Source organism: Condylostylus longicornis, unplaced genomic scaffold (assembly GCF_029603195.1).
Source record: "Condylostylus longicornis isolate FDR11 unplaced genomic scaffold, ASM2960319v2 ptg000055l, whole genome shotgun sequence".
In the NCBI taxonomy this organism is placed as follows: domain Eukaryota; kingdom Metazoa; phylum Arthropoda; class Insecta; order Diptera; family Dolichopodidae; genus Condylostylus; species Condylostylus longicornis.
Window position 1 is genome coordinate 1,858,514 of NW_026578024.1, and position 13,501 is coordinate 1,872,014.

Sequence of the window (13,501 nt, forward strand, 5' to 3'; positions counted from 1 at the left end):
ATTTACTCTTTGGTTCATATTTGATGTCACAATTTTGAAAATCTTAGAAGAATGAACAACAACTGCATATTCTTTAATGAAGATAAAAGGCAATTCTTTGTTAAAAGTTTAAAATATTCTTTTCTTGCTAAACAATTAACAAGTCATTTCGAATAAAATTAAGAGAAGAAACAAAGAGTGTTGTTTTAAATTCGAAAACAACCTCACATATAAAGCGTGCGTGTTTTGATTATCCAGCGGTTAAAATTAATTAAAATCATTTCGAATAACGAACTCGTGTCGTTATTATGCTTAAATACATTTCATTCTTAACAAAGCTTGGCCATGTAATTTCTAAAACGCAACTAATCCAAAACCTTTTAAAATTTATAAATAACATTTTAATTTACGCGTTTCTGATTTGCAATCAATTATTCAAAATGTATGTATGTGCGATTGATAAACCGGAACAAAATAATCCAATTTTGATTTTTGAAACAAAATTTTTGTGTCTTTGAAAAAATGTAGAAGAAGAAAGAGGAAGAAAAATAAATTTTTGGTTCTTTTTTTACTATTTGCATGAGTCTAAACAAGGCGAAAATTTTTCTTATTTTGTTCTTTTTGACTAAGTCGAATTGTCGTAGTATTTAAAATGACAGACAAAAATATGACAACGATTTCATTTCGTTTTTGTTTACGCTTAAAAGCAGTTGTCGTAATTTATGAGGACAACCCGCAATGGTTATTAATTTTAATAAAGACTTCAAAATTATATTGAGAATATAAAAGTATAAGAACTACATGTATATATTTATACATATATGTATGTATGTGTGCATTATTACGCGTGTGTGTTTATAATGGAAATTTAAACGTTATATTGTTATATAAAAGGAAATTTTCCATTATTATTGCGATTTAATTAAATAATAAGTTTAAAGTACGCGCAGTATGTGAGAATTTGTTGTGGTGATTGTTTAAGTATTATAATAATGACTCTCTGAACCCAAGCAGCAAAATAAAGGAAAGGCAAAAAATTTCATTTGAGAATTGTTGAAATATATTATTGACATTTTAGTGGAAGGCACTAAACAGTCAAATATTAAATTGAATTTCATTATAGCATAATATCCATCGGATTATTAGATTTAACATTAGCAAGAATTTTAGACTAAACCAAAATCACCATTGTCAAAATTAACATTCTTTTTTACTTTTCTTTTAGTGTTCTTGCTTACTTTGTATATACCCTGACTTTAAATTTGCAGTACATTGGTAATACACTATTCAGGTTATAAGTCGTAATACCTGTATTGTGTACATTAAAACATTATTACCTAAGTGTTTAAGTCACATATATATAGTGCGCCAAATACTTCTTTATCATTTTGAAATCAGTCTGAGTTTAGACGGTATTTATTATTTTTATTCTATAAAAGCGCAAATTGCTACTTGGTTAAATTTTGTCATACAATGAAATTTACTTTCTTAATTTCATTTTGAAGTTACCTTTTTTGGTCACATTTTCATTTAATTGCGTTTCTCTTTTTTTCCAATATTTTTCAATTTTCTCTTTTACTACTTGTTAATCCTTGTGTAAAAATAAAGTAAATTATAAAAAGATTTTCCATATGAAAGGAAATTTTCCCATACACCTATCTTTACATACAAACTTACATATATCATATGTCTATATTACATATAAACTGAAATGGCAAAAAAAAAACAAGATTACGGTACGAAAATGTCTGAATAACAAATGTTTGTTGCTCTTATTCATTTGGAAATTATCGCGAACATATACACAACATTAAACGCAATTTTTCATTTCATTAGTCTTTTAAAATAAAATATTCTTTAAATTTGTCCTGACATATTATATACATATTATATAGTATATAAAATATTACAAAAGGAATTTGAAAAAATGTGTTTGAAGGGATATCATGTGGAGAAGAGTTGAATTTTTGTTAAATGACTTTATTAAGAATTCAACACTAACAAATGTTTTAAAGATTCACAAAAACTGAATAGTTTTTTGATTGTGAAGTTGAATTTTATATAGCGTTGTAATTACACGAGGCCAATCAAACATTATACATAAAAATATATAATTTTAGGGTTAGTCAAATTTAATTAGTGTAAATCCTAAAATTATCTAATAAAGTTTCTTAATTTTATTTTGCTTTTATATTTATGACTTAGTGGTGGTCTAATATAATAAACTCTTAGTTCTTAGTTCTTCGTATGAGAGGGGAAAACCGCCCGGATACCCATGCGAAGTCTATGCACTGGCATATGCAATGTTGGTAGTTAAAGCCTCAATGTGTTTAAGAAAACGTATTCTTTGAATTTAGGCAATTAATTATGCGATTCTATTTTGTAATATTAACATTAAAATTAATTTCATATTAATGAATAATTTTTTATAGGAAAATTTAAAAACTTTTGAAAACAAGAAAAAAAAATCAATTTAATATTAAAATAAAATAAAATAGGATGAAAAAGCCATGCGCTTACCCAACAACTTTTTATTTTTTAAAAATGATTTTCTCTGATTTTGTACATTTGCTAAAAATAAATTTTTTTACAAAAACATATTTACATCCGCACATATAAATAAAATGTTTTTCTTTTTATTTCCAAAAAGAAAAAATAAGAAGAAAATTTTCTAAATTAAGGAAAAACAAATAAAAATCTTTAGGAAAAAATTTATTGATACGAGTTTATTATTTTGTAAGAACTTTTGTGCTTAAGAGGAAGTTTTATGCAAAATCCAACAATACCATGTATTCAAATTAAATACAATGTTTGTTCAAACACATCAACTGTGTGAAATATTTATCCAAAAGATAATATGAACCAAGATACACGTTTGTTCTCTTGTACTCACAGTCGAATTTCCGTAATATTTATATAGTGAAATTTCCGTGGAACGGATTATTAAATTTTAAAATTCAGAAAATTTTACATAAAAATTAATTTTTTTTTCCGTTATGAAAATTTTCTTCCTTCACATATTAATTTTCAGTTTCTGTGAAAATTTTATTTCTTCAAAATGTTAAAACACATCCCTAACTATAGCACCTACACATAATGTGTACACAATATAATTGGAATTTTAAACAAATTAAAAAAAATAAAAAAGTTTAGAGACAAGGTTTTTTTAAAATAAATTTGCCATTTTTGCATTGTAAACATTCAAAATCGAAAATTATATTAAAGCATTCAGGGTAAAACCTGTTTTAAAATATTAAAAAGAAAGGGTCATCCGAGGCGCACACAGAAGTTACGGGCAATCAAAATTCTGACATTTAATTCGGTCTGTTTTTGGGCGACTGAGTGGTTTTAATCTCGTAATAAAGATTTCGCCTGTAATTATTGAGAGTGCAACTATTCTGTAACTATTAAGAGTCATTAAGTAAAATTATGAAAACTTTCTATACTTGATGAACCAAAACAGTGTCTTAAAACTATTTGTTGTAGCACATTTTGCATGACATTCTTGAAGGATAATAATACTGTTCTCAATTTGCAGCATTTAAACTTTTTAGAATGAGCAAGTACTTGTAATATGAAAGTGTTCCATTGCTTTTTATTATTAAAATGATTATGGTCAGTTACATCCAATTCGCTCTGTATAAATGTAAGTAATTTGATTGGTCTAAAATACCATACCATACATGCCTAAATTTTAAACAATCGAATTGATTGTCGACCATCAACATTTAAATTTCATTTTGTTGTATGCATTTAAAATTGGTACCTACCCACTTAAAATCTATTTGTCTAGATTACATGATTAGAATACGCTGATAAAACTTTTTATTCCTTCATCTTACTAAAATATTTTCTCATGAAACTCACAGTAAAAGTTTTACTGTGTAATTTTACTTACAAAGTTAATATTTGTACAATACAAGAAAAAAGTGTAAACAGACACAAAAATAATAATAAGAAATTGATTCGTGTGCTTTCTTTATATCGAAAATATTAAATTCTTGTTCTCCTAAATTTATGCAAAAAAAAAATTCATTGTGTATTTTGTGTTGTTAAGTATTTTCTACTTCCTTTACAAGTATATTATGTAGATACTTGATTCAATAGAAGTACTAAATATTCATCGTAGTAGTCACAGTTAGAGACGTTTAAGGACTTTTGGAGAAAATGCTGTTAAAAAAAAATTAAAGATTTTTATCAATGAGTAGATAATTCAGATTTTTAATTAAATTTAGTTTTTATGAATATTAAAAAATATTTAAGTTTGCAGCGAAAGATTGTACCTGAGCAATTTTTTTTCTGGTCTTGTTGTCGGGTATTTTGGTCTTCTATAACAAATATGTTGCAGTGACTTAATGTTAAAAACTAATCAGAACTTGTAATGAGGTATGAGAATTTTAAACTCAATCGGTTATGATAAAGGTTTTGATAAATTTTAAAATTTTTTACGAAATTTTAGAATTTATTAATGCATTTTTATATTATTAAAGAATTTTGCTTATGGATTTTCGTAAAATTTATATTATAATCGGCTCATTGGAATTACTGGTTCTTGAACTAAATTTATAAGAAGTTTTGTTTGTAAGAAAAAAATTACTTTATTATTCGCTTATAAAACATATTTTAATATTTTTCTCAATATTTATCTATAATTTTTATTTTGTTATTATTCATAGTGGAGAAGACCACCTTTTAAAGAAGTGATTAATTCACTTAAGAGAATTTTAAAATAAAACGAAAAAATATCTAAAACAATTAAATTATAAGGGAATAAACAAAGAAATAAAAATCGATTTTTACATTATTGTAAATTTGATAACAGAAATAAATGCATAATGACCTTAGAAAGTAAGTGTTATCTAAATATCGTGCTGAAATTTCAACTCTTCTCTTATGCAAGTAGGACTTTTGTGCAAGTACTCCAGTATCTAAAAAAATCTCTGTAAATTAATCAAAAAAACACTCTGTTCATGATCATTATGAAATGTTGAATAAATCAAAATACTAAATGACCGAAAAGATAATTAATTGCAACAACTATAGAGTTACATTGAATACACATAAGAATGCTTATGCATATATTATTCATGTATATGTTTGTGTATATCATAATAAATTAATTATAACTTTGCATTATTTTACTTAACTGAAGATAGAAAATTATTTTACAAAAACAACAAAACTCTTGAATATTTTTTCATAACCTCAAATCAAATTTAATATTCTTGCATTTTTATTATATTTTCTGTTCGTATACGTAATTTTTTTTTATAACCTATAAATAAAATTATCTAGGGACTTTAGATACATATAACCAAACACATAATGATTATATACAAAATTTTAAAATGAATATATGTACATATGTATGTATATATATGCATGTATAAAGTAGAGTAGAATGACGCCTAAATGCATTCTATTTTTTCAACATATTTATTTCGTAATCAAATACAACATGTTTATAAACAGGAACACAAAGGACATTGCAATAATTCAGCCTACATTGCGAGCCAAACTCATACAGTTTTATTTCATTATTAAAAAAAAATTGGTTTTTTCAAAAAATACTCAAATAACCTACATTGAATGTTGTGCTATTGCGTTTACTTTTATTTCATACTCCTTTTTCACACAGTGTTCCTATTGTATCCTGTGTTTTTATTTTTTATTTTTATTTCTTCTGAGGTGAAAGTGGTTCTCATCATATTTTATTCTTTTCTGTATCTATTTTGTAAAATATATGTACGTACATTTCCATATACATATAAAATAATTTATATTGTGAAAAGAAAAAAAAAACTGGGTTACTCTTAAAATAACATTGAATAATTTAAGGAAAAAAAAGCAACAAATATGCAACAGTTTGTTACCGTTTTACCGATTCTAAATGAATTAATAATAAAGAAAAAATGTTGTGGGCAAAAAACTATAATATTTATATACTTACGTGTGTATGAATGTGTTTTAGTATATAAATGTAAAAATATAAAAACAAAAGAAACTTTTTAAAATTTCCATTCTACTAAACTGACCATGCGCTCTTGGCCTCTTGCTAGGAAAAAACAAAAAGGAAAAAAATTTTAAAATTAGGAGTAGTAAAAATTGCTGATGTGTTTGTGATAAAAAAAAGCTCATTTTTATTTTACTATACAGTTACTTTTTACAGTTAATTCAGCGAAAATGATGAAAAAAGCTTTGTTTATTATTAACTGTGATTACTTTGTTTTTTTATTAACTTCTATGGAATTTAATGTACACTTCAAATATTTAATGTAACAGTTACTTTTATGACAATGTACTCTGTTATTCATTTAGTTGTTTTTTTCTTATTTGATTTTGCTCTTTGCAATTCTGAATTTCTCAAACAAATCCGTTAAAGTAAGAAGAAGATGTACAATGTTTGCATATTTTTATTGATAAATTTATGAAGACGCTTAGAGCAAACAGACATTTTTTATACATTATGTTTGCATGTATGCATACATATATGAAGCTGTTTAAACTCTTATATGTTTTAAAATTAAAAATTCTAATGAACTATAAATACAACGTAAAAATTAAAAATAATTATTTGATGAAATTTTTAAATAAAATTTTATTTTCCTTGAGAATATTGCAATCGATTCAATGCAGAATTGATTAATCGAAAACTGATTATTTATTACCAGAATAACAAAAACAAAAGTCTCAAGTTTTATTGAAAATATTTTTTAATAATATCGAAATATTGTTATCAAATTAGTTTTTAAAATACACGACAGCAAATGTCTATGTATATGTAAATATAAAATTGAAAACATGGAATTTTTATATAATATGTATGTATGTGCATATGTGCATATTATGTATATAAAAATTTTACATTGCTCAAAAAAGCTATTGAAATATATAGGACAAGAAATGATACATTTAATGAGTTATTAGAATAGGGCAACACTTTTGATTTTATGAAATATTTAAATAATTACATATTTAAATATCTACAGTATAAACTAATATGTATGTATGACTGATTATTTAACAATAACATAGTTGTAGTCAAAGAGTGTTTCAGTATTTTTTCAACAATGTGGAATAATTTATTATTCTAACTAACTCTTTGACTACATGCCTCGTACATATATGTTAGACGTCTCAACCTTTAAAATTATTTTCGTATAATTAATATATATTTTGGATTAAACAAGCACAAAATACTAAAACAGTGGCTCTAAATATTTTCTAAATAACAATTAATGTTAGTTTGTTTTTCAAAACAACATATTTATGTATGTATGTATGTATATGAATAAATTTATTGAGCACTATCTCATCATTGTTTTATCACTCATTTTTTAGAGAATGATAGGTACATTTTTTTGTGACAATAATTACTATAGATTATGAACAAACTTAAAAATTTATTGTGTCAAAATCTTTTGTTTTGACATTTCAAAAGCAAGAAAACTATGCGTCAACCTAAATTTGATGATTTGAATTTGTTTTCCATTTTAAAAGTCGTGTATTTACATGCATGCAATCTTCTTCCTCCGATAAGTATTTCATAAAATTTAACTTTTATGGCGAGTTATAAGAAACTGAGTAACAAATCAGTTTCAAAAAATATTTTTCAAAAATGTCAACGTATTATCTGTGAGCATCAAAATTGCTTAAGCATTGATGCGAAAGATCTGACATTTTTGATTTCGGTACCATCTCTAAACGAAAGAGATATAAATACCTACATACATACTTAGGTACACAAATAACAGTCTCATATCTCTTCAGTTTCATTTATCATTAATTTAAGAAAACTAAAAAAAATTACTGTAAATTTAATAACATGTCAGACTCAAAAATTTTAAGTAAATGCTCTTAATTCTAATATGCCAAGAGCTTTCATTTTAATTCTGTTATTTTTTTTTTCTTATTTTTTTTTTTGCTTCAACAACCTAACATAATATGTTTCAATGAAAAAGCTCAGTATTTTTTTAAATTACAACAACTCATAATAAATAAAAGAGTAATAAAATATTATCAAAAGTACATAATGTACTTATTATACATACTAACAATATTTTATGCTTGTAAAATGTGTTATGCCAATGAATGTTACTTTACTGATATTGAATATCTACCATCAACTCGTATTGAGTGAGAGTTTCTGGTGAGAACAGTGAAACTTAATAGCTGAATACAAAATTCACAGTAACACAAAATATTCATTCAATATTGTTTTTTTCTTTTTCATTTTTAATGTGCTTTTATTTGGTTTTATGCTTTTATTTTGCTTCTTATTTTAAATTTACTTTCAAAATCTTTAAAAATACTTAACCATCACCACTAGTGGTCGATTGTATATTACGGTTGTGTTGAAGTTTCTATCTAGCTTTGTGAATTATTGTGAAACTTTGTGTATTATTCAAACAAAACCTTGACTCTTTTTGGTACACAGTAAAAAATTCAATTTTCAATCAGTCAGCTCTAATCCGCTGTCGAGATAAAGTCGTTTTTAATTTATCCGGAGGTGACGGTAAAAAGTTAACGGGAAGAAAATCATTATTTTTTTTTTTGGTTTGATATAGAAAGAAGGAAAGAGAAAAGTTCAATATTTTAGAAAGTAAAAGAAAGAGAGGACAGAGTTGAGCGTGTGCGATAGTAATAATTAAAAAACAAGAATTTAAATTTTTTTTATTTAAAATTTCAAAAAAAAAATAATAATTTTTTTTTTTTTAATTTTTTATTATTGTTTTTTGTCTCATTTCGTACCAGTTTTTTTTTTGCTTTCACAACGACAACAACGCGGCTTAAAAAATTTGAAAATAAAAATTTTTAGGTTATGTTTTTAATTTTTTTCTCATAATTCGTACTTATTACCTGATTTTAAGTACTTATTTAGAGCTGTTCACCTGGTAAAAGAAGTCGCGTTTGCATATTGCTACATTTTTCGTTTTAAAAATTTTTATTTTTTGTTCATTCATATTTGTTCATTCGTATTTTATAAAAATTGTGTTTTTATATTAGACATAAAGGAAAGAAAATTTAAGAATAACCACAGTATCCGATTAACATCATAAGGCTTAATAATAATATTATAACGCTTTAAAATTAATTGGTGCAGTTATTCGAGTCGGTCGGTTACTTGTAGAATTACAATACAAGTGAAATTTCTATAGTCTAAGAGCGGGAGTAGTTGCAATTTTTTTTATTACCCAAATTTTTTATTTTAATTTTCACTTCAATCTAATTTCAGTTTTTAATATTTTAATATTACAGTGAATGAAACATAGTGCTATTTTTGGAAAAAAAATTATATGTACATATTTATTTTTATTTATTTTGCTACAAAAAAGAAAAGTGTAAAATTTTCAAAATCGTGAATTAAGTCACACTTCACTTGAATTATTTCAAAATTTTTGGGAATTAATTTATTTATTTATTTTTATTATTTGCAAAATTACAAAATTTGCTTTTGTGATCAAGTGTGACTCTAAATCATTTTTTGATTTTCGGATATTTTTTTAATTTTTGGAAAATTTTGGCAAAAAATCATCAACAATGAGTGGTGTAGATGAAATAATTAATTATAAAAAGGATCCTGAAGAGGATTTTTATGCTTTGTTGAACTGTGACGAGCATTCTACGGTAAGTTCTAGTATAATATCTCTAACAAAATTTAATAAATTTTTGCAAGTGAATTATTGTAATCTTTCTGTATATGAAATGAACATCCTTCCATATTGATTAAATATGGATCATTAAATATGTATAAATATGGAAGGGAATCGATCCGTACCCAAAATGTATATTGATGCGCCCCCAATCTGCTTATATCAATCATGTGTTGTTTATAATAAAGACAGATACCATTCTGTATAATATTTACTTGTGATTAATTGGTTGGTTCAACAAAATTAATTTCTGTTACATTTTTTTTCATTGCATACGAATTTATGACTAATTCAATTAGAAAACTTGATTATTTCATTGCAAACGTTCCCACTCACAGAATTAACTTTTTAGTGCTCAGCTAAATGAACTGCATTTAAAAAGATTTTGGCAGCATAAATTAAGTATTGAAATTAAAAAAATTTGGACTCAATAAATAAAATGCAATTGTTCCAAAAGAACAAAATTTGAGGTGCATCAATTTTCTTGCAACCAGCTCTTAATATTTAAAATTAAATTAACACTATAAAAAACTCAATTTGTTTAATATTTTATTAAATTTCTCTGGTAACATCATAATCGATCATAATGAGATAAGAATTCTGGGATTTTAATAACAATATTATTGCTTTCATATACCAACAAGCAAACGGAAGTATTTGATGCATATTCATACCTACTTATTGTGTTATTTGTTCGAGAAACAAAAGCGTCAAATATGCAATAATAAATTAATATTGATTATACATACATACATATGTAAGTATGTCTAGATACACATGAGGAACACAATAAACAATTATTGCATAGATTTCTGCTCTGATGCGTTTCCTATAATGATAAATAGAAAATTTATCAATTAAAACGATATTTCAACATGTTAAATAGTTTAAATTGAATAATTATTTCAATTGATTTAGTTTATGGCTGTATACATACATATATGTACACTTATTTCATAATTAAATACAATTTAGGTGTATAGACACATATACACAAAAATCATTATATGTAAGTATGCACTACCATATTAAATTAAAACATTGTTGTCATTAAGACTTTTTAAAAAACAAAAAAATTGATCCCTCTTATTCGTTGGCAAATAGCATAATTTTAGCAAAAAAGGCTATCTGTAGCGTTAAAATTGAAAAATTTCGGCTTATAGAAAAACTTTTTTCCGCGTATCTTGTAACTTGATTTATACACAAGTTAATTGCCTCAATATTCGCGCTATTCTAAAAAAAAATTTTAAATTTTATGAATTGTATAATTGCGCATTAACAAAATCTATTTACAGCCCATGTTTACAGATTAAGTCATCAATTTTGGTATTTAATTTTCTAATTTTTGGTCCATTAATCTAATTATTATTATTTGGCATTTCTGTTATTGTTATTATTATTTTTGTTTTTCGGAACGATTGAATACCAATAAATTGGTCATAATTCTATTTCGATTCCATTTGAAAATTGTAAATTATCAACTTTGTTTTTAATTGAATTCATGAGTTGACCTTTGAATTTACATATTTTTTTTTCTTTTTTCCAATTTTCTACATTAATTTCTATGAACAATTTAAAAAAAATTTATAATAATAAAATGTGAGTGTGACAAGATTACAAAAATTTCATAAAAGAAAAACAGATTTCTCTTTGTAATTTCTGTTTGTACTCTTAACTTTTGAAAAATGTCTGAATGTAATAAAAACATTGTTAATTTTTCCTTTTAATTTTTGCAAAAAATCATTAAATATTTTTAAAAATAAGCATTTAGAAATACAAAAAAAAATTGAATAAAAACAAAATAAAATTTATAAATAATCACTGTCTATCAACGGGTAGTTTATTTATACCATTTATTAAAATTATTCCTTAAGTTCGTTTACAATCTGCAAATCGATTATTATACCACTTCGGAGTATAAAATGAACGAACACGGATAAAAACGAAATAAGGGGAAAATTTTCGTCTTTTCTTTATTAAAATTGGGCTTTTTTAGAAGAATTCTGACTACATATTTTGATAATTTACCTTATATCACAGAAGATTTAATATTTTCAAGTTAGTTTTCCAAGAACCTATCTTAAATCCCATAAAATTCTTTCATACGTTAATTATCATACGTTTATTTCAAATTCTATGACGGACAGACAGACAACAGAAATCTCTCTAAAAATAGTTTATTTATGCTTCCTAGCATGTAAAAACGCATTTCTACCGTAAATTTGACATGTGAAATTTTGTGCCATGTATGCAATGCAATCGGTAATTATGTAAGTATCAGTTTTTTTTTTCTAAAATTTAAAATTTAGATAAAAATCACTACGAACTTAATGTAAAGCAGACAATTGATTGAACTCTTGCCTACAAATATTTTATACATAGTCTTGATTATAACACAATTATTCTTAAAAATTTGTATATCATTACAAACGTTGTTTCAAAAAAATAATTTTTATTTAATAAGAGGATTGGTAATTGATATTGTTTTGGTTCAATTCAGTCAGGTTGAAATGTTGCATTCAAATATACATTATTATATACTTACGAGTACATTTAATTGTATATAAGTGTGTGTATTTGTACATACATGTATATAAATTTTATTAACAAAAAATAATAGCACAAGTTGATTGGAACAGCTTTTATTTTATATTTTTGAGTTTCTTTTGATGTTGATTACAAAAATTCAAGGTTAACTTCTAATTCACTGAATTCAGTATTTCAACAAAAGTATAAAATCTATTTGCAAAAATTTTGTGTAGAATTTTTTGTTTTAAGTTAATTATTCCATTGAAAACTTTATAACTAATTTAATGATGGTAAAATTTATTCTACACAGTAAAGAACAAAAAAAAACAGAAAGAATAATAGACAAATTTTGTATTTTTAATTAAAATATTAATGAAAATTTTTAATTTAATTTTCATTTCATAATTTTTATACGAATGGTAAAGAATACTTTAAATTTGCTTTGTTTACTTTTAAAGAAACAGCGAAATGCTTTTTCCACACACACCTGCTTGTATATCAATTATTTTACGGGCGTACAGTGTTTCTGATTGAATATTGTACAGAAATCTACCATGAATTATATGGTTGTAAACCAGATATTGTGGTCTCTTCTAGTATCAAAGAATTAGGGTCCAAAGAGTTAAGATTTATGATCTACGATCTAGCTTTAGAATTTACGGTCAATTTATTAAGAGCTTATGAATTTATTGGTGAATTTTATAACATTTTGCATTTGGTCTTAAAAATATCGTACTGAACTTATATTTATATGATATTTTATAAGAAATAGATCCTATTACCCACATAAATATTACATAATTATATTAAGCATACTTTATGATGTGAAAATACATATGTGACACATATACACAATAAAGTGCGTATACATATTTTTTTCTCTATGTCTGTACAATATCAGGGCATGTTCACTCCATAAATGTAAAAATGGAATATTATGTACTTTTTTTTTAATGTACCTACTTGTATCTTTGCTTATCTAGGTACTGTACATGACAAGCTAATGAGCGATAGTACACGTTTTGCCTAAGAAATTTTCAATAAAAACTTAAAACTTGAAATGTTTTATAAAAAGGAAACCATGTCATTTTTCTCAATATGCTCTAAGTATAGCAATGATAAAATATTCTTATGAAATTTCATCATTTCTGAAGTGTAATTGTATGTATAATCATAAAGATAAAATAACAAGAGTTTTGCACTGTTGGAAGTGGAGTGAAATAAGTCAAATCAAAGTTTTTATAAAATTTATTACCTCAAATTTTAAACAAATTTTATTTAGAATATTTCCGATATACTTATGTGAGTACTCGTATAATAATATGTAAATCTTGTAAGGC

At 24.5% G+C, this 13,501-nt stretch overlaps 1 protein-coding gene across 5 annotated transcripts in view; it reads left to right on the top strand.

Moving 5' to 3' along the window:
• Window positions 1-8,303: 8,303 nt before the first annotated feature.
• LOC129611681 (J domain-containing protein) overlaps window positions 8,304-13,501 on the top strand; it is a 59,762-nt gene continuing 54,564 nt past the window's right edge. The window contains exons 1-2 of one of the 5 annotated variants that reach the window (XM_055524945.1): window positions 8,304-8,619; window positions 9,215-9,606. In XM_055524945.1, the coding sequence (XP_055380920.1) occupies window positions 9,520-9,606 (87 nt within the window). In that variant the 5' untranslated portion in view covers window positions 8,304-8,619; window positions 9,215-9,519. The remainder of the gene's footprint in view (window positions 8,620-9,214; window positions 9,607-13,501) is intronic. The other 4 variants (XM_055524944.1, XM_055524946.1, XM_055524948.1 and 1 more) reach the window with 4 other exon arrangements.